At 32.2% G+C, this 22,621-nt stretch overlaps 1 protein-coding gene, 1 long non-coding RNA gene and 1 other non-coding gene across 3 annotated transcripts; 1 reads left to right on the top strand and 2 right to left on the bottom strand.

The window, feature by feature from the left end:
* Positions 1–21,545, bottom strand: LOC115875203 (cyclin-dependent kinase 4). The gene is made up of 7 exons (XM_030890607.1): positions 21,455–21,545; positions 20,605–20,688; positions 14,847–15,120; positions 4,335–4,527; positions 2,331–2,491; positions 1,839–1,980; positions 1–571 (listed from the first exon to the last, which is right to left on the bottom strand). Exons 2-7 carry the CDS (start codon positions 20,672–20,674, stop codon positions 482–484), a joined length of 930 nt encoding a protein of 309 aa, XP_030746467.1. The 5' UTR covers positions 20,675–20,688; positions 21,455–21,545; the 3' UTR covers positions 1–481.
* On the top strand, positions 10,673–11,067 carry LOC115875204. The gene is made up of 3 exons (XR_004048983.1): positions 10,673–10,728; positions 10,789–10,898; positions 11,027–11,067. It is a non-coding gene; the product is annotated as an uncharacterized LOC115875204 (long non-coding RNA).
* Positions 21,546–22,274: 729 nt separating the features above from the next.
* On the bottom strand, positions 22,275–22,346 carry Trnap-cgg. Its single transcript has one exon. It is a non-coding gene; the product is annotated as a tRNA-Pro (tRNA).
* Between the last annotated feature and the right edge of the window lie 275 nt (positions 22,347–22,621).

Genomic DNA, 22,621 nt, shown 5'->3' with positions numbered 1-22,621 from the left:
AATTATGTTGTGATTTATGTCATATACCTATAACCTAACATACCAAATCTCTTGTTTTTTATCTGAAAAAATAAAAGTTATAGTGGTGAGCTATTTTTGAAAAACACCCGGTATTTCTACTTTACCTAATTTAATAATACCCTCTATAAAGGCGCATTTTCACGACTCGTCTACTTGACAAATATTTGTAATTGGTATACAGGGTATACACGGTGCGTCGGGCATCTATACAGAATTTCTAAGTTATTTATTATAGGAACTACGCCGAACTCCCGCCAGACCCTATAGGCCAATAAAAAATATTTGCCAAGTCGTGAGAACACGCCATAAGAAATCAAAGACAATTCTATACATCAGACTTATGAAATAAAGTGATCTAAAAAGCATTTCTTAATATTTCTCGAGCCTCAAAAAAGAATCACTGAAGTAAGTAAGTAAATCTAATGTCAACATATAACAATAAATTAATTTGTTTTAGAAATTATGTATTAATTGGTTCCTCCAGGAAAAATTCGTGATTTAAAGCTTTTAATGCTGTTGTTCTTTTGGTTGGATCAAAAAACAGCATATCCTAAAAAAAGAAAAATTAAGTATTATTGGAAGCTATCAAAAATATTTAAACTCGGCAGATACAATGATCCATTCATAAAACGCTCTAAAACAGGTTTGAGAAAATCAACGAGTGCGAGAGAGAATGGATAGAGAAGGAAATAGGGTATCTGCGCGATGGCAACAATGTAGGTATGTACAAAGATTAGACCAATGACTAAAGAATATAAGGACATGTAACGCCCATATACGGGCTGCAGTAGAATTAGTGAGTTTAGAGGCCATTCTTTTGATGGCAAACAATGAGTCATCATTTGGTCACCAGCGACAATTTTAGCGATTTTTAATACTTCGGGTGTAGTAAACTTTGTATAAATTTATTACAATGGTGATCAGTTGTTCAGTTTTCAATTGTAAAAGCAGCAGTGAATAAGAAAGAGCCAGGAGTTACGTTTCATAGGTAAATAAACAGCCCACTCCAACGTTTTAGCGTTTTCTTATTGAATTCAATAATTATTATTCTTCAATTTCAATTAACATCTATATGTACTTGATATGTGCTATACGTCGATACTAGTTTTGTACCTTTTGTTAACATTTTAATACGTTTTTTTCGTAATTAATTAGTATGATACCCCATAGGCGTAGTCAAGTAATTATCAAAAAATATAAATATTGCTTCAAACAGTTAGGTTGAGAAAAATATGTGCCACGGCACTGTTTGGTGACATCGACATAATTTGCTCTTGGGTGTTATTTGTCCTTGGATTCTTTAGTCATTGGATTAGACGTTTAAAGTCATTAATTTCCAGAGGCGTGCCGATCGACCGACAGTATTTTATGGAAATTAAAATAATTGTTTAATAAAGTAAAAAAAATAATAAAATTTACATATTTGTCCCATTGTAAAAAATAAGTTGAGGGAGGACAGTGAAATGAATAAAAACCGGCATAATTTTTTATTACAAGGCAGCTTTTCACATAAGAATAAAGATTAAAAAAATCAATAAGTGTTTTTTTACTTTATTTTATTAAATAAAATATCAAATTTTAGGTGTATTAGTAAATGCAGTTTCAATTTCTTGCAACTAAACCAAACCTTGTTCGTCTCCGGCGAACAAGACTCCCTCTATTAGCAATAACAAAATAATTATTTTAACCTAGTAACACAATATTTTTAACGGTGGTCTTTTTTTTCATCAATTTATTTATACCGCCGGCGATAATTTAGCTAGTTTGATAATAATAATTACTGCTTGCCTACTTGCCTATAAATTTAAAATACATACCATTACTAAAGAATAGGCAGTCTCGCACATGTTGGGCGCTAAACTTTTTATGTCAACTTGGTTTTCTATATCAAAGGAATTCCATTTAATTGGAATATTATCGACTTCTGGCCAATCCTCTTTAGAAGGTTTTCCAATTATCCTAAATAAAAAGAGTAAAAAAAGTTTATGCATTGTCAAATTTAATGCGTATTAAGGTAGGTAAACATGCGAATTGCAAATATTGTTATTAGTCGATTTCAAAGAAATACAAAGGAGGCAAAATTGACAGTTATGGATTAAAACAATTAAAATCTGAGGACAGGAATATTGACACTGATTTAATTTTTGCAAATATTTGCTGCGAATTTTGAGTTTTTAGGTTATAATGTCATCTCTTTCTTGTTATTTCTTGTTACAGTTATAATAATATAAACATTGGTTCAGATGGAAGAATATAAGTATATAAACTAAAGAATAAACAAGAAAAAATTAAACGTGGTGTCATCTTACCTAAGTATTTCATTAAGTTGTTCATTTTCAGATTTACCACAAAATAGTGGCTTAAGTGTATACAATTCAACTATAATACAGCCCACCGACCATATATCTACAGGAGTGGCATATGGAAGTCCCAGAAGAATTTCGGGAGCTCTGTACCACAATGTTACCACCTAAAGAACAACAAAGTTGAATTCAATTAAAATAAATTGGTTCTGACAAAAACCGCTATATCTGATTTCGTATTTGATTTTTAAATGCCAATCGTACCGTATATTTTATTAACATTTCTAAAAATTTATACCAGAAGTGGGATTAATAGAGGGTGTCCCAATATTCCGTGGACATAGAACTACTACGTATTTTTCGAAACAAAATAAGTTCATTAAACACAATTTACCTCTATACAAAAGTGCTTCGTTTGTCCGCTAGAGGGCATCAAACTTTAAAAAAATAAACACATTTTTTCAGATATTTTAGAAACCGTTATTCAAATTTGAATGAGATTTTGGGTGTCTATGTTTTGCTAAGTGCTCTAGCATTTGGCTTTCACAAAAATTAAGAAAAAGTACGGGAAGGTCACTCCCATTAACTACATAGATTTTAGTATAAATATTTTCCAACTCCACGGACGAACCATTTTCTTTTCGTAAAATGGTCGCTCCAGTATTTACTATATTTTTGTCCCCTATAAAAAACGCCACCGTGCATACTTTTTGAGGAAAGAAATATTTTTCCATAGCTGAATTTAGTTGGCAAAAAATGACATTTTATGTAATATTTGACAATAAGCTTCATAAAAAGCTTAAAAGAAATAATAATTTTTAAATTAATAACGTTTAGATTGAAGCCCTCTAACGGACAAAGCACTTTTGTATAAAGGTAATAAATTATGTACAATTAACTTATCTTGATCCAAAAAATACGTAGTTGTACTATATCTACGAAATATTGGAACTTCCTGTATATTTTGACCTACAAAATCTGCTTTGGAAAAATAAATTCTTTAACATTTTTTTTAAACCATGCCATGTAGCGTTTTTTTTTACAAGAGACAAAAAATGTAGTAAATACTGGAGGGGCCATTTTACGAAAAGAAAATGTCGTCGGTAGAGTTGGAACATATTTATACTAAAATTTATGTATGGGTGGGCGTAGTTTTCACCCTTCCCGTACATTTTCTTGATTTTTGTGGAAGCCAAATATTAACGCACTTAGCAAAACATAGAAATCCAAAATATCATTCAAATCGGATTAACGGTTCTCAAAAAATCTGAAAAAATGTGTTTATGTTTTTAAAGTTTCATGTCCTCTAGCGGACAAATAAAGCACTTTTCTATAGGGGTAATTGGGCCTAATGAACTTATTTTTATACCAAAAATACGTAGTTCTATGTCCACGGAATATTGGGACACCCTGTATGTTTTTAGTGGCGTATAGAGACTTTATTCCCAATCCAAAATGTAAAAATGTTCAAGTTATCCACATCAGCAATCAAAATGAAACAAAAACAGAATGAAAAAAAATCAACAAAATCATAAAATTGCCAGAATAAACAATGTCATTAAATAAAACTAAGAAGAAAACTGCTCTAATATTGAAAAATAATATCAACTTGTGCGGTGTGCAGTATGCCGCTTCTATGTAAATATTTGTTAAAACATAGTCTAAAATTTAAAATTCTTAGATTTGACTAGTGATTCTCAATTGTCACTTTTTATGGAGTATATTTTAAATTACTATTTGTGATAAACAGCAAAAAAAGGCGAGCATGGGACCAATTTAGTTGTCACCAGGTATGATAACAAAAAAACTATTTAGAAAAATATGAAGAGAACTATATTACAGTTGAGGGTTGGAACCTTTGGTGTTACACAGCAAAATAAAAACACTAAATCACCACAATACACCAAAACACTTTTACTTTTACACTGGACGCGCGTTTCGCTAACCATGTTAGCATCATCAGCAGATGATTATAAACTAAAGTACAATCTACAAGAGAACTATACTTACAACTGACGTCAGTTTCATTTGAAAGTCATATGTCTTAGCTAGTCCAAAATCTGCCAATTTGATATGACCGTCGCTGGTAACCAACAAGTTTTGTGGCTTTAAATCCCTATGAATTATTCTGTTACTGTGCAGGAAATCAACCCCAGTAATTATTTCCCTCGACATATTGCGGATTTGTGTAGTTGCAAAACCTCTGAATTGAAAAAAATATATTCTATTAGTTTAATTTTTCAATAAAATGGCAATCAAGATAGCTGATGTCGCTATGGCATTTTTCTAGTGATAGTAACTAGTTTCGAAAGCGACATTAGTTTATGGACATTATTATTTAGATTTATAACAGTTTACATAAATTCACATACAACAGTTTAGAAGCAAGTACAGTCTGTCCAACGAGAAGATCCTTGACAGTGATAGATGTGTCTGACATTTTAATTTCAAAGTAGTTTATTTTATTTTACAAAGAAATAAGTTGGTACAACTGGAACTCATAGCAGGAAATTAATATATGTATTTAAAATTTGACTGACAAGTAGCTTCAAAATATTGTGAGAAAAACTGTATAAAAGTGAAAAAATGTAATCGAGTTATTTTATTTAATAAAAAAAATGTGTTAATACAAAACAAACAAAAACAAGACACCACATACCAAAAATATAAAAAAGAACTATTTCTTACTTTCAAGCTTTATGAAACTTCCCGCATTTATGATTATATTTATCAATATAACTTATGTACAAATACAAATTTGTAATATTCCGCAGGAATAAATAAAACAACATAAATAAAACAAACTATTTTATTAATAATATATATATATATATATATATATATATATATATATATATATATATATATATATATATATATATTCTACAGCTCTGGCTGCCTTCCTTCCATCAACCGGGTCCTCCATTCGTCTCGATCATCCCATGTTCCCTCTCGTAGTCCCTCTCGATGCATAGACTCGTCCACTTCATCTCGCCATGATCTTCTTGGCCGCCCTCGCTTTCTTCTTCAATTCGTCCACTTCATCTCGCCATGATCTTCTTGGCCGCCCTCGCTTTCTTCTTCCAATCGGGCTCCACTCTGTCACTCTGTTAATCCATCTATTTTCCGCCCTTCTAACATGACCGTACCATACCAATCTTTTCGTTTCTATGTACTTTAAGACGTCGGTCTTTCTCCCCATTCTTCTTCTTATTTCCTCATTCGTGACTCGGTCTCTTCTGGTTAGTCCACAGCATCTTCTCCAATACATCATTTCGGTGGCCAGAATTTTTCTTTGGTTGTTTTTGTTTATGACCCATACTTCTGCTGCATATGTCATGATACTCTGAATAATTGTTTCATATATCAATGTTTTAGTCTTTTTCCTGATATTTCTATCCCAGATAACGGAGTGCAGTTGTTGTATACAGGATCTTGTCTGTCCAAGTCTGACATTTATATCTTCTTCCGTAGTTGCGTTTTTCGATAGTGTAAATCCCAGGTATTTAAAGTTATTGGTTCCCTTTATTTCCAGGTGGTCTTCTATTTGTAAATCAGCTGTATCTTCCTCTGTTGTCATGTACATGGTTTTCTTCAGGTTTATTTCTAGTCCTACTTTTTCATACTCTTCATTTAGCTTCCTGAGCATATAACTTAGATCTTCCTCATCCTGGGCCATCACCACCTGGTCATCTGCAAAGCAGAGCGTGTAAAGATGTTCATTTCTTAGAGGGATTCCCATACCTTCACATTTGCGTTTCCAGGTTGTCAGTGCATGTTCCAGAAATATTTTAAATAATGTTGGCGATGTTGGACATCCCTGGAGCAGCCCCTTCGATGTTGTTAAGCTGTTTACTATCTTGTTCCCTACTTTTATGTGTATTTTGTTGTTCCTATATAAAGTCTTCATTGCATTTGTGAGTGTTATCGGTATGTCCAGTCTTTCCATCGCTTTCCATAGTTCTTTCCTGGGTACAGTGTCATAGGCCTTCTTTAAATCGATGAATGCTAAGTGTACTGGTTTGTTCTTTGCTTTTTTTTTCTCCAATAATTGTTGGATCGTGTAAATATGATCTATGCATGATCTCCCTGCTGTAAAACCTGCTTGTTCTTCTCCGATTTTTCCTTGTATGTTCTGTTCTAATTTGTCTCTCAGTACTCTACCATATAGCCTCCCCATGGTTGCTATGACACTGATCCCTCGATAGTTATCGCACTGTCTTCTATCTCCTTTTTTGAAAATCGATGTTAGCTGTGCTTCCTTCCATTCGTCTGGTATGTTATGTCCATTTATTGCTTTCCCAAACATTCCATGTATGATTCTGAATAATTTTTCTGTGCCGCATTTTATGAGCTCTGGTGCGATGTCCCCTGGTCCTCCTGCTTTTTTGTTTTTTATTGTTTTAATTGCCTTTCGTATATCTTCTATTGTTATAGGTATATGTTGTGCTCTAGGTTGTCCCTCTTCTTCTTGTCTTTCCTCTATAAACTTTTGTCTTGTTTCCGTGAGTAAATCTTTGTAGTGATCTTTCCACTTCTCAGGTTCAATGTATGATATGTATGATCTTTCTTTCCTATCGGATCTCAATTCCTTAATCACTCTCCATGCTTCTGATCTTCTAGCTCCACCGATATATTGGTCCAAGTTCTGGCAGGTTTTTTCCCAATTTTCGTTTTTCTCTCTGTTTACCATCCCTTTAACGTCTCTGTTTTTTTCTCTATATTTTTTGTAGTCATCTTCATTCCTGGTACTCAGCCATTTATTGTACAGTTGTTTTTTACATTTAATTTCGTTAATCGTCGTTTCACTAAGATTGTATTCGAAAGGTCGTTGTTTTCCTTCTACTTCTCCGAGGGCTTCCATCCCTGCCTGTAGCATACTTTCTTTGATGTGCTGGTATGTGTCTTCCATGTTATCATCGTATCTAAATTCTATGAGTTTCTGGTCAAGTCTTGTTTGGTATAGATGTCGTGTGGATTCATCCTGTAATAATTGTATTTTTAGTGGTTTTCTTTTTTGTATTTCTATCGGTGTTCCTTCAATGTTGTTCGTTTTTCTATTCATCCAAGGGAATTCCATTTTAGCTAGTAATAATCTGTGGTCGCTTCCGCATTCTGCCCCTCGCTGTACTCGGACGTCCCTTATTTTAATTGTAGATCTTCTTCGTATGATAATGTAATCTATTATAGATTTGAGTTCTCTCGTTTCTTGTGTCCAGGTGTATCTGTGGATATCCTTATGTCTGAAGAACCCATTTGTTACTTTGAGGTCGTTTAGTTCGCATATTTCTATGACTCTTTCACCGTTATCGTTGGTTATTTCTTCTCCAAATCTTCCTATTACGCTATCATTTTCTTTTCTGCCTACTCTCCCATTCAAGTCGCCTGCTATAATGAGTTCTTTTTTCCGTATGTTAGCAATTTCGTTCTGTATCGTGTCCAAAAACTTTTCTTTCTCTGTAACGGGGCTGTCATCGTTTGGTCCGTATGCGCCTATTATTAATAATAACACTTACCAAATTTTATACCTCACAGGTTGATTAATTAACTTTAATCTTAATTTTTTTAAATCAGTACCTTTTGACATTAGTTTTCTGCAGTACTAAAATCCATTATTTACCTATCGTGTGTCGATATTTTACAGCTAGTCCAGTTTTTAGGATGTGTTTAGTATGGTCCTTCTACCATATTCGAGATGCACTTATCTACGACGAGATAGTATATGAACTTTATTGATAGTAACTTTATTGGTGTATCTGTATAAGACATTCTGCCTGGTGTATAAGACATTCTGCCAGCGAGTATTAACCATAAACTGTGCTCTGGGTTCTACAGTTAATTTTCACTCGATTTTTCCTCCACTTGACTTCAAAAGACACAAAACACACGTAATAACACGAATCAAAATGCATCATCTTCCAAAACGCAGGGTATTTGACAAAAGTTGTCACCAAATTATAACCTATAATTTGGCACGACTTTGACAAACGTCAAAAATCTAAAGGCGAGTTCATACGCATCGGCGTCCGTTTGTCGTCCATCGTTCCGTCAAACCAATAAAACTGAAATACGATCTGTCATTTTTGAAATAAACCAATAAAACTGGTTAAAAACAAGTGACGACGCATGACGAATTTATATTTAAACCCATCCATAGTTAACTTAAAAATTATTAGAAACTTTTTTTCAGTAAAATAAATAGATTGGTATGGGACGTCATCTGCTTTTCTGTCATCGTCTGTCGAAATCTTACCTGAGAAAAAACCAGAGTATAGTAAACGCCACGAATGTTTGGGAGTGATTCAACGCTTGATGAAGTTAGAATCGACACGCGCGCTATCATTTTTACATTAAAAACGTAAATTTTTACCGCAGACGTAGGTTTTTAAGGCCCGGTCTAATCATCTGCCTGCGCTCCTCCTACTTATTCTAAAATGTTAGCGTGATTGACAAAGACGATACTATATCACGTTTCTTTGATTGATTCGTTTTTGTGCGTCAGTGCATTGGTGTGCTTGCAGTGCGACCAATGGGGCATTCCAGTTTATATTTATAACCAAATATATGTTTTGACAAGACTTTGACAGTTAAAACAACAAATTACAACAGATTATACAGGGTGTCCCAGAAATGAGTGCAGATATTTTAACTGGTAGTATAGTTCAACCCCAGAAACACGCCTATGAGGTTTTTTTTGCGAAAAAAAAATGTTGAAAATTTTATATTTTTCTTGACATTTTCCGGAAAATGTTGAAAAACTTTTGAGTGCCACTGTTCACTCCCCGGGAAATTCGTTTAGCGGGCATAGAGAGTGTCGGAGAGAATGCAACGTTGCCACCTCCTACCATACCCACATTCTGCATGTTTATCTATAAATTCAATTATTTTTAGTTGCTACAGAAAAAAATACGAAAATTAATTTTATTCATATTAGTGTAGATTGCTCTACTAATTCTAGAGAAATGCGCAATATTTTAAATACTTTTTACAGTGGAGTAAACTGAAAAAATAAATCTTAACAATTATAGCTTCTTTTTTGCCATATTAGGAAATATTTTCAATCGTTTCAATAAACAATTATAACCTTTAATGTTTAGTTAGAGCTTACCCCTTTTAATGAAAGTGTTTTTTATCCAGCACACATATACGCAAACACATACACACCAAATATCTATTAAACTGAACATCACAAACCTATCACATGCCTATCACTTTTAAAATATTATTTAAAATTTTTCACATGATAATAATCAAACACTAAACTCATAAATACAATAAAAAATGTTAAAAAAACTTGCTTTAATAACTACTTATATCCGGTGGCTGATGGTAGACAGTCCGGGGTTTTCTTCGACATTTCTTCAAAACCGACGCAACCCCGACAACGATTTCGAAAACACTGAAGGAATTACAAATCACAAATTTTTATTTAGGAATTTGTTGACTTAGCGTCCTCTACTGGACTGATGTATTACTATTATGGGTCAACGTTTTGGTGGTTGTATAAAGATAGATAAATCAATTTTCTAAATGTTTAATGTATGGAGTAGGGATATCCCAAAAATAAAATAAAAGTACAAGAAAGAATTAAGGTAAAATCAAAGAATATTCTACGTTATCTAAAATATAAAATTATGGGAAGCCCCGACAAAAATCTGACACCTGATATCAAAGTGATAAACAAACATCGGCGCATGCGGCAGCGAGCACTTACACTTAATTTTTCAGTTCATTACTAGATTAATGTTTTTTCTTATTCTAAATTCTAACAAATAAATAAACCTGTAAAACTGTATAAATAAAATCGGTCTTCGATTAAAAAAAAAAAGATCGATTATACCAAAAAATCGTTTGATAAAAATCACGTCGATTTGATAAAAATCGATTCAAAGCGTACATCCCTAGTATGGTGTGTAGTTTAAGGTTATGTTTAAGGTTATTCGTGGGTTATTAAACTCGCACAAAAACAAAACAGAAAACAACAAAAAACAATGCAAACAATGCCAAATAAACCTGTAAAAAAGTACTTTTATTATTCAAAATGAAATATCATATAATTCAGTTGGTATACGAATATATTGTGATTTATTTATAATGTTTTGTGTCAAAAATATGTGAGAAATGAGGTAAACAGTTTAAATGTCTTAATAAATTCGTTTTTAATTTATTAACCTTTCAGGTATCTACCTAATGGTAGGAAGAAATTAATTATGTAATGGTAGGAAAAATAATTTCACTTTAATTACGTATTAGAAAATCAGTAATCTTAAATTAGGATGCATCAATGGAGAAGAAGGCAATTGTAATCACAATACAATAACAGATCTACAAATACCAAGCAATACATTAAATCAAAAATCTCAGTAACACTGTTGGAATAATGTACTCCCTGTGGTCTTATTAAGTATAAAGTTTTGTTTTACATGAAAATAATTCTCCCATTTAATTATTCATTAAATTTTAGTGTCAGCTTATTGATAGCTCGATTACCAATCAAATAGTTTCGATGTTTTCTATACTATGAAGAAAATTTGATCTGATTAGATTAATTCAGATGTAAATTTATGTTATACGGTAAGATATTTTTAAACAAACCAAGAAAGTTCTCTTCAGACAAGTTCTGGTCTGAAATTGCAAATATTAATGAAAAAGTTATACATGTAGTTTTCTATTCATAAATGATATTATTGATTTTATTCTAGGTGAATGTATCGAGTCATATTATATTCTGCAGAATATATTGAGAAAAATGGTAAACTAACTAAAAGTGCTAACAAAATTTCTTAGGAAGTTATCGATATACCTAATTATTAGAAGCTGTAACAAATGTTCAAAGAGTCAGAGTATACTTTATTAGAAGTGTGTTAGATAGAATTATACACTTTAAAGAAAATATCTTTTATTATTGCAGGTAATGCATATTGTGTAATTCATATAATATGTGAAATCTATTATTACATACAAAGTTTGAAAATTATTTAAACAGCTACCTGTATGTTGTCTCACAATCTGATTTAGTGAATGGGTTATTAAAAATTGAACATATTTACACACAGAATATTGTGGATATGGATATCTGGAAAGCATGTTATAACCATTTTTATTTTTAGGATTTATGAAATGATTACATAAATATACTAACAACAAATTGCAATGCATCTGTATATTAGAGACAAAGATGAAAGAGAGTAACAAGAATATATGTATTCAAAAGAAAAATATCAAGACCATTTGTAGTAATTAAAATTAAAGAATAAAATACATAAAATGTACCATATGATCGAAAAAAACGGCGTCCGGTTGGCTGGGAAATGACGATCAATGACATTTCCCATATAAATTTACATATAAAATGACAGCGACCTTCATTTCATAGCCATCGTTGACGCCGTTTTTTCTCGATCATACGGTAGTTTATGTGAACAAATTCTCATTTCATATAAAAATTGGAGCTCTATCTAGAGTATATTTGAATATAAATGTTTTTATGTATTGGAAGGGGGACTGTAGTTTTCAAATATAATAAAGAAAATAGACTAAAAAAAACATGTGTGTAAGTTCTTTTTAAACTATTCTGTAGTTACGTAAATGTGTGTTTCAAATAGGTTGCTTTTCACAATAAAGTCAATACACAGTAATTATGCTTTTACTTTTTCAAAACACACTCTTGTTTTTATTATCAGAGAGTTATTAATATTAGAAAATTTAGTTACATGAATATAATAGGAGTAAATATTATGTTTCAAGTTTCAAATAATTAGAATATGATATGAGTCATAATAGCTTAAATATGATTGCTAATAAAATACCTAGTTTATACACATTTAGATATATCTCTTTAAATATAAATTAGTATTGCCACCATGCGATTAATGGGAAACACAATATGGTAGTGAAAAACGGCGTGGCGTCAGCGAGGGCTATGAAATAAAGATCGCTGTCAATTTACATATGTGTAAAATTTTATGGAGAATGTCACCGACCGTTATTTTCAAGCCATTCTGGACGCCGTTTTTTTCGACCATACGGTATTTCTAGGTATGGAATTATGTCTCTAATATGTAGTTAGGTAATTTTTTCCATTTGCCTATTGTTAATTATAACGTCGTCAAACTATAAAATTTGCTATATTTTTTACTTAAATTTTTTTTAGTAATATCAGAACATGTTTTTGAATAGTTTAATTAGTAATAAAGCTACTAACATGTTCAGTTATTTTTTTCTATAAAGCTTTTTGATAAAAAAATAAGTATACCTGCTAAGACGTTAAATTGCCTGAGAAATTACGATCGATGCCATTTACCATCCACTTGTACACAATAAAATGCCATCGATCGTAATTTCAAAAGCAGAAAACTTGCCGCCGTTTTTTCCAATGAAATGGGCGGTGGTGAGAAAATTACAGATTCCTGTATTATATTAACGACTAACGACATTATTAATCGCATGTACACAAAGCATGTACACTATTAGAAATCGATCTAATTTCTAATATTATCGAGCGTTTAAAATTCGAGAAAGTGATCGGAGATTGTGTTTAAAGTGTTGTGAAATGTTCGTTAGTGCATATTTTTGTGTCGGTAATCGGTATCGGTATAGGCAAATCACGATGGAGTATAGAAATCCGGAGAAGGTGGATATGCTAAGAGCATAGGTACTTTCTGGCAGGGGAAAGCGCTGTTGAAGCTCGGAGACTTTATTCCGAAGAGTATCCGAATAGATAAATCCCTAATGCTCGAACCTTTGCAAGTATGGTTCAGCATTTGAGGGATTCAAGAGGAAAAGCAACGAAGAATTGCTGCAAAACGTTAAAAATTCCATGCTCAGAAGAAGGAGAGCATGTATTGGAAATGGAGGTCGTCATTTTGAACAATTATTATAATAGCATGCAGTCAAGAAGCGAAGGGTATACCGGGTGGTGCATCATCGTTGGAAATATAGGATATCCCATGCAAATTTTGAACTGTCGAGATATTGGATCCCCTTGTGCAAATTTGTAATGTATCTTTAAAAACCATTTACGATTTAGCTCTAAAATTAATAGGGGAGCCAATATTTCCACAGTTGAAAATTTGCATAGTGTTGTTAAGAATTGTAGTGAAGTGATGTTATTAAGTGTAGTGTTATGTGCAGTTTTAAGAGTGGTAAAATGGAAAAAAAGAAAGCTCTGCAGTTGTATCTCTTTGCTATAGGGATATCTTTTTTTATTGTTTGGTAAGTTTTTTTTTCTTTTAGTTTATTTTGTGGAATGTGGAAAGTAGGGCTACTGGCGATCACCCACTTAAAAAAAGGGTAAAAAGTAACGCACCTCTGCAGAACCTCTTGGGTGGTGTGGGATTTTGCAAGTACTTTTAAGTCTTTCTAGTCGATGTGGCAACAGCGGGCGGCGAACAAGCCGAGATCCGCGAGATCTCTCCCCCGCGCCGGGGATCCGCGAGATTCCCCGGCGGCTCTCAAAATGTCGCAATTTTTTTTTTAAACTTTCAAAGTTAAATAACTCGGTTATTTTCAATCTATTTTAAAAATGGTAAAGAGAAAATATGTTTCTTTTGGCCAGATCTACCACCCCTTAAAATATCTGCACTCATTTCTGGGACACCCTGTATATTGATTATTATATGATTTGAAACACCACGGCACTGGAATTAAGTTTTATGTGACCTTGAACAGATTAGTTCACATGGTAGCGACTGATAAATCACTCCCAAACATTCGTGGCGTTTACTATATATTCATTATTTTATCAAGAAAAATAAAGCAGTATCTGATGGCGGAACGAATATGTTACTAGTGATTTTGTGAGGAAAATTGTTTTTTGGCCTCAAGAACTTATGCTCAAAGATATCCTGATAAGCGTTATTTTGAAAACCTATTTGTCCTATTTCGCAGAGCTGGTAGTGTGTTTATAAAAAACCTATTAGGCAGAAACCTGTCGTTGGAAGTGATAAAATTGCCGTCATTGGCTCTTTTATAGAAAATCTATACTAATATATCCACAAACCATATTACTTCTTCGTTTTTCACGACAGAATAATAAATACATATTTAATAAATATTAACAAATAGGTACTGATGAAAGTAAAATGGTACACTAAAACTTTTATATTATAATAACTTTTATATATAATATAATTATAATAAAAGTTCTAGTTATGGAAGGCACTGAAATTGGCTATGGAAAAAATAATAACAAAGTTGAACTTATTTTAATGTCTCATTCCATGTATTTCAGTTTGCCATAAAAATACCGTATGATCGAAAAAAAAAACGGCGTCCAGTTGGCTTGGAAATGACGATCGATGACATTTCCCATATAATTTTTCATATAAAATGACAGCGATCTTCATTTCATAGCCATCTCTGACGCCGTTTTTATTCGATCATAAGCTATATATTTAAATGTTCCGTTACAAACCGAGTCAAAATAGAAATAATTGGAGTACCTAGATACTTTAATTCTGTGTTCTGTTCATCAAATAATTAAAAAGATATAGTAACGAAAACTTAACAAAATAAACTTACTTTGGATGCTTCTCAATATACATTGCCAAATCTTGCTCTACATGCTCAAACACCAAAAACATCATTATGTCTTTTCCAATTTGCTGCCCATGACATATGTCTAACAACTTAACGATATTGGGATGGTCGTAGGAGTTGAGTTGTTTTAGTAGAGCGATTTCCCTCAAAGTGTTCATGGGGATGCCATCGTCCGTCAAAGGAATACATACTTTCTTTAAAGCTACTTCTTGTCCAGACTGTTTGTCTCTCGCCCTGTACACTGTACCGTATGCACCTGTTTAAAAGAGAGAGAGGGAAATATAGAGTTTATAGAGTGCGATAACATTTTTAAGGTTTCTTTAGCGCTCAGACACAGCTTGTTTATAACAATTTCTGTTACAAGAAAGTTTTATGCTTTAGAGTGTATAGCCCAATAGAATTTTATACTATAGAGTTGATATAACCCAATTTCTCAAAAAATCTGGAACGGCGGCGGCGCCGGCGGTAAATGGTTTAAATATTTTGATATTCATCGGCTGTGTAAAGTACGAATTTCTAATATGACTCCTAGGTTGGTACACAAAAAGTAAATAATAGATAACAAGTTCAACATTACATACAGGGTGAGTTTCCTACGATGTTCTCTATGGGTATCTCGGAAACTACTGGAGATAGACAGTCGGTTAAATGGGGAAAGAATTGCAGTTTTGAGGGGTTATGAATATGCGCCTTTCAGATTTTTGAAAAAGTTCATGGCTTACTAGATATTTAGAAAAAAACAAATTTTGGCTATTTTAAAAATTGTCCCTAATCCCATTATAATCTATTTTAGACAAAAAGTTTTCAGATAAAAGTTGTAGATAATCGCATCCCTTATGAGTCGGTGTTCCCGCTTTTTTCTAAAGCCTGTCATTTTTGACATATGACACAAACACATGTTTTTTTAAATGGAAACCATAGTTGGCCACGACTTCATAAAAACCGCCATTCTTTGAAGCTAGATATGCTTTTTTCGAAAAATTACTGAGTTGTAGCCAATATACAGGGTGTCATTGAAATGGTGTAAAAAATTCGGGGGGTGATAGTACAACTCAAAATAGTAAAAAAAGTTCCAAAAAGTATAGGGTGGAAAATACATATTAAGGGAGTTAGGGGCACTGAAAGGGTGAATTTAAAAAACGGTTGTTTTGAAATTGTAGGCATAAAAAACGATATAAAATTTCGAAAAAATTCTTTGCCATAAATTTTGACCCTAAATCAAATGGTGATACTGAAAAATTATTTGAAAAAGCGGAAAGGGTAGTTTTTGCAAGGGTAGGGGGTTGTTTCGCGAATAACTTTTTTGAGGCTATTTTTTTTGCAACGTGGGTTTATTTTTTGAAAACTACATACTTTTTTCTACAAAAAAGGTATCTTGTTTCATATGGCCCAGAGCGATGGTTTTCGAGAAAATTGAAGGCAAAGAGTTTGCTCTGATGAGTTGCTAACTGGCTAATCAACATAAACTTATGAAAGAAAGAAACTTAGAAAAAAAAATCATAAATTTCATGATATTTAAAACATCTTATTGGCTTTAAAAACGAAATAAACTTTTTTGGTTTTAGATAAATTTGGTTTACTCAGTGCCGATTGATACTGAAAAGCAACTACGGCAACGCATTATTAGAGAACAACGGCATACGGTCGAGTCGGCCGCTGCTGGCACGTATACGTAGACGTAAAGAATCTTTTACGTGTATAAAAAAATAAAAAATATAAGAAATGCGCATGCGTACGTAAACGTTTACGTGTTTGTAGGCCGACTCGACCGTATGCCGTTGTTCTCTATTGACTGTTCCAATCAAATTTGGACAACACCAAGGATATTCGACAGGGTACGCAGATTGTGGAGAAGAAGATCAGATGTCTGCATTGAAATGAATGGTGGTCACTTTAACATTTACTATGAACAACTATGAATGAATTAAGGAATGCATTATTTTAATAAGGAATTTTGGTAATTGGATTATTTCGTTTTTTAAAGCAATAAGTTGTTTTAAAAATCATGAAATTTTGATTTTTCAATTATTTGATAACTACTTGGTTACTTTTGAACCGCCATAACTTTCATAAGTTTATGTGGATTAACCAGTTAGCAACCCATCAGAGCAAACTCTTTGCCTTCAATTTTCTCGAAAACCGTCTCTCTGGGCGATGTGCAACAAGAGTACCTTTTTTGTAGAAAAAAGTATGTAGTTTTCAAAAAATTAACCCACATTGCAAAAAAAATAACCTCAAAAAGTTATTCACGCAACAACCCCCACCCTTGCAAAAACTACCCTTTCCGCTTTTCCAAATAATTTTTCAGCAGGTATCGCCATTTGATTTAAAGATCGCGCACACTATACCTACACGGACCAGTACGGACCAGCACAGCACAAACCTGCATCCTGCATGACGTCGCACACTTTACCGCCACAGACCAGCAACATAAGCGAGTTTCGAAAAAAGTACAGTTGTCAAGGCTCAGCTACTAGAGCGTGCAACATAGAAGTGTTGAAAATGAGTAGTTCAGAGGAAGAGATTATTATTTTCGCTGTGTTGTGTGAAGAAGAGGAGGAAGAGAAGGAAGCTAAGAAAAAAAGAAGATTTTGGGTTCACCCTATAAATCAAAAGAGAAAGCAATATGGCGAATTTCATCATTTGTTTCCTGAATTAAAAAGATTCGAAGAAAAGTTTTTCCAATATTTTCGAATGTCACAAATCAAATTTGATTATTTTTTTTGCTATCAACTCCCATATTGCATCTTTTCTTTCTTGGTCTCTATATATAAAATGCTTGGCTCGTATCGCACAGCTCTGGATACTTTTGTACCAGTAAAATAAGCTTTTCTTCATTCATATTTAAAACGATTTAAAGGTTCGAATAAAAATAAACGAAATCTAACCTACATCATGCGACTTGAGCCAGCTAGCGTACTCGAAATACTGACAAACCCTTCAATATTTGCATGTTTGTGGAGGTGTGCTGGTTCGCCGGTGCGCACATTAGGTCGGACCAGCACGACCAGGCATAAATATTGCCGGTCATATTTGTCCCTGACCGACACGACCTGTTTTGACGGTCGTGGCTTGTGGCGGTACGTGCTGGTACTGGTCTAGTGTGCTCTACTCTATTAAATAACACGGTCACCTTCACCGGTAGATTTTACTGGTCTGGTCCGTGCCGGTCCGTGTAGGTATAGTGTGCGCGATCTTTTAGGGTCAAAATCTATCACCCCCCGATTTTTTTACACCATTTCAATGACACCCTGTATAGCCACAACAATATGACTTTTCAATGACAGTGGAACTACAAATACCATAAACACTATTTTATAAGTGTGTTGATCAGGACCCATAAGCAAGAGCATGCTTTCAACGCTAAAATTGCTGTGAATCTTTACTGTCTTATTCAAAAGCAAAAATATCTTCATTGAGATGAATAAAACAACAAACTACCGGGAAAAGACGTATCTAGATGAAAAAATGATTTTTAAATTCTTAGCTTTGTTAATATATATTCCACAGTGTGTTTCAAACTTTTACCAAAATATCAACATTTAGTTTTTCCTCGTATAATTGACAGACAGGAACTTTCATTTTTAATTTAGAAAGAGATAATAAAAAGTCAAATAATTTAGCTACAAATTGCTTAAAAAAATTATTAAAATTGGCACACTAGAACAAAATATATTAAACTTTAAAACGCATCATAATTTTAAGGTGCCCGTTTTTTTTATCAGATATTGCTAAAGGATAAAGCCCCGTTTTCAGAATTTCGCATTGTCGAGCGACACGTCAAAAGAACCAATGAGATTTGCACATAATTCAAAATTGACAGCTGTTTGAATTTTACACAAATCTTATCAGATAATTTAAAAATATAAAAATACTATCAGATAGTTCTAATAAAGTGGCTATGAGAATGTGCAATTCGTTTTTTGATTTTTTAAAAAGTAACGCCAGGAAAAAATAAAAATGATTTTCAAATAAATCCGTTTTTTTCCAAAAAACTCAGCAATCCTTGAAATTTTTAAAACTTTTTTGATGGCATTTTGGTGAACATCCCAAGGCGCAACTTTGCTCCAATTTAACCATCTTCGTATCTATTACAGTTTCTGATATACCAATGCTCGTACCTCGAATTTGTAGCACCCTGTATAACAAGATAAAAAACATACACAACCAACATAAACCAAAAATCAATCCACCAAAAGTAAGCAAATACTTGAAAATTATTACAATTTTTGAAATTAATATTTTTTCTTAAATTTTAACTTGTGATAGATAAATTCAATCTGTTCAACTAATAAAATATATTGCAGTTTTAAAAGTTGTATCTTTTGTATCCCCATTGTATCCCAAAACACACGTTAAAAAAAAATAGAATATTAAATTCATTTTTTTAAAAACCAAATTTGAATATTAAGTTACCATCATTTTTATTTTTATTTATTTATTTAGGATTTTAAAGTACAAATCTTAGATATCTTGGGGTTAAATTAAATGATATAAATAGCAGAAATATCAATATAATTTTGAACTAATGTGTAGCATTTATATGAACTACAAACTAATGAATTAAATTTAAATACAACATTTTAATTATAGTTTTGAGTAATTACCAGAATCAACTAAATTTGTATAGTTATTTTATAAATGTTTAAATATAGTGTTAAATTCAAGTAGGTAGTAGATAGTTTAAATCTACAGCAAAATTATACCGGGTGTTGCATCGTCAAGCGGGACATAGGAAATCCCATGTAAATTTTAATGGGGTCAATTATTGGCTTCCCTAATTATTTTAGAGAATAATTCTATTTAGGTTTATTGAAGAGCACTAAAACCCACATTCAAAAGAATAACTTTAGATACTTTTGATTAGCTTGTTTACGAGTTATCGCCGATTTCTTTTTAAATATTTCTCCTTTCTTATAGCCCTGTATTTACTTATGAGCACCAGTCAAAATAAAAGATAACTGTCAAATGAAGTTGTCATTTAATACTACCTAAATTAATAAGTTATTGAATATTGTAATAATACTATAATTAACCTTGTAATTCATTAATTTATTTTACTTTAATTCATATTAATTTGTATTTATAAATACATCTTTAAGATTTCCGATGTAGGAATGAGTTTTCAATAATAATAAAGCACTAAATAGGTAAATTTCTGAAATGACAACTTCATTTGACAGTTATCTTTTACCTTGACTGGTGCTCATAAGTAAATACAGGGCCATAAGAAAGGAGAAATATTTAAAAAGAAATCGGCGATAACTCGTAAACAAGCTAATCAAAAGTATCTAAAGTTATTCTTTTGAATGTGGGTTTGAGTGCTCTGCAATAAACCTAAATAGAATTATTCTCTAAAATAATTAGGGAAGCCAATAATTGACCCCATTAAAATTTACATGGGATTTCCTACGTCCCGTCCGACGATGCAATACCCGGTAGATGATAAAATAATGATTTTGAAAATTATTAACGTTAAGTACTAAAAGAATTGATTATAAAACTAACTAGTGACTGGAGAATTAAACAGAAAAAGACATTAATAAAATATCTATACAGAAATACAAGCATCAAGATTTTACAAGATCAACTTTTTTTGATAGTACTTCAAGTTGGTTTGATTAAGCTGCATGGATTTAAATTTAAAATATCTTAGTATTTAAAACTAGTTAAGTACAGTAAACTAATAAGTTATAAAGATCTAGTTAATATTAAATATTTAAAAAAACTGTCTTATTACCTCTTCCGATCTTATTAATAGCTTCATAAGTACTAGTTCTTTCTCCCATACTACTTCCACTTTGTGCCATTAAGAAAGTCAATCCTAAAATATTGATAATAAGTTAACATACTCTACTATCATGCATAACTTTATATATTTTACCATAACAATTATGTGTTATGATAATCGTCTAGTAAAATTTAGGGGTTTCATTCAGAAAAATGTAGTTACTGTGCCTTTTTGCTTTATGCCCTGTAACTCACAGATATACATACATTAATATTAAATTTCATAACAGAAAGATGTATTTTAACACCCTCGAGTGGGGTTACGAAGGTCCAGATACTTAATCGAGGGATGGTAAAAAGGGCTCTGTCATATCAACCCCATATACAAGCCTTTTTTAAATATTATATATGCCCTTCTATCCTTTATTATTGGCTCAAGTTTAATATTCTTATACTAGATCAATTACAAGCAAATTTGGCATATAATTCTGCTAGGGGTTGATTTCCACAGTATAAAATTGATACAGTATCCAAAGGGCATTAGATTTACATAAACTTGCATTATAAGTAAGAAAACTCTTTGGTGGAAAATGGTATGTAGTAGAAATTGCTACTTACAATTCTAAAGTGAATTATCCGTTTATTTTTCGACGAATAAACGTTCTTTTTACCCTGAATAGATTTGCAACAAATAAAAGTATTAAAAAATTAAATATATTCTTGTTTTGGTTACCTTTAAAACGTGGTTTAAAATCTTATCTAGAATTTGGCAAATCAGCAGATAATAACAATTTATTTTCAGTTATTTAAGTTTAATAAGTGTATTTTAGCATTAAAATGAATAAATTATTGTATATTACCGTTTATTTAACACACAACACACAAAAATAACATTTAAAACACAGAATTTAAACAAATAGAATTTTTAGAAACAAATGTTCCTTTTCTAACAGCTGGTCCGCAACCCGTTTTACATAATACGCCGGAGTTACTCCTTGGATTGATACTTGTGTTGGTGTCCTTTTTGCTCCGCATAGAATAGAAAGAGATATGCATGACTGGTTTGGCGTTTATTATAAGCATTGATCAACAGATGGCTGTGAATTGTAAAACCGGTAATTATTTGGCAGTTACCGGTTTCTATTAATTTTAACAATGAAAAACAGATGAAAAAATAAAATATTTTTTACATATTTATAGTTCTAATATATTTACTACAAGGGTGTGTTCTTGAGTTATTCATCAAAATTAAACAGTATTTTGAATATTTATAAAATAGTCACCATATAAAATAGTTAGAAAATTAGCCGCCCCTAAATAATATGGGCGACGAGGGACTTTATTTTACATAAAAAAATAATAGCTTAAAACTAACATAATAAAATCAATTAGTTAAATATTCTGTAGAGTAATTTATTCCTAAAACGAATTCATTAAAATTATTCATTAAAATTTACACTTGAAGAAGTAGTACTTCATTAGGGTCTTTGTGTTGAATATTTATTTTATGATAGGTACCTTATTCTATAATAAATTATTTTTAATTGATTACAATCAATTTACTTATTTTATTAAAACATTCTTATTATTTACTTTTGTGTCGGGTCCAGACCTTAGGTCCAGACCAAACAGACAAAAAAAAATATAAAATAAATAAAAAGAAAAATAAAAAAAGATATCGGGCTCGTCCGGGAGTTGAACCCGGGACCTCTCGCACCCGAAGCGAGAATCATACCCCTAGACCAACGAGCCATAAGCAAGTTATTCTTCAAGGTCAGGGTGCTTCCAAGGCCATCAATCGTTTTAATAAAAACAGTAATCGATTTAGAATTTTTATACCTACAGGGTGCTACAAATTCGAGGTACGAGCATTGGTATCTCGATAACCGTAATAGATACGACGATAGTTAAATTGGGGCAAAGTTGCCGCCTTGGGATCTTTACCAAGATGCCACGAAAAAAGTTTTAAAAACTTCAAGGATTGCTGAGTTTTTTGGAAAAAACGGATTTTTTTGAAAATCAATTTT

The sequence above is a fragment of the Sitophilus oryzae genome, unplaced genomic scaffold, assembly GCF_002938485.1.
Source record: "Sitophilus oryzae breed Bouriz unplaced genomic scaffold, Soryzae_2.0 scaffold_1353_pilon_pilon, whole genome shotgun sequence".
Classification (NCBI taxonomy): Eukaryota; Metazoa; Arthropoda; class Insecta; order Coleoptera; family Curculionidae; genus Sitophilus; species Sitophilus oryzae.
This window is presented reverse-complemented; position numbering and strand designations above follow the sequence as displayed.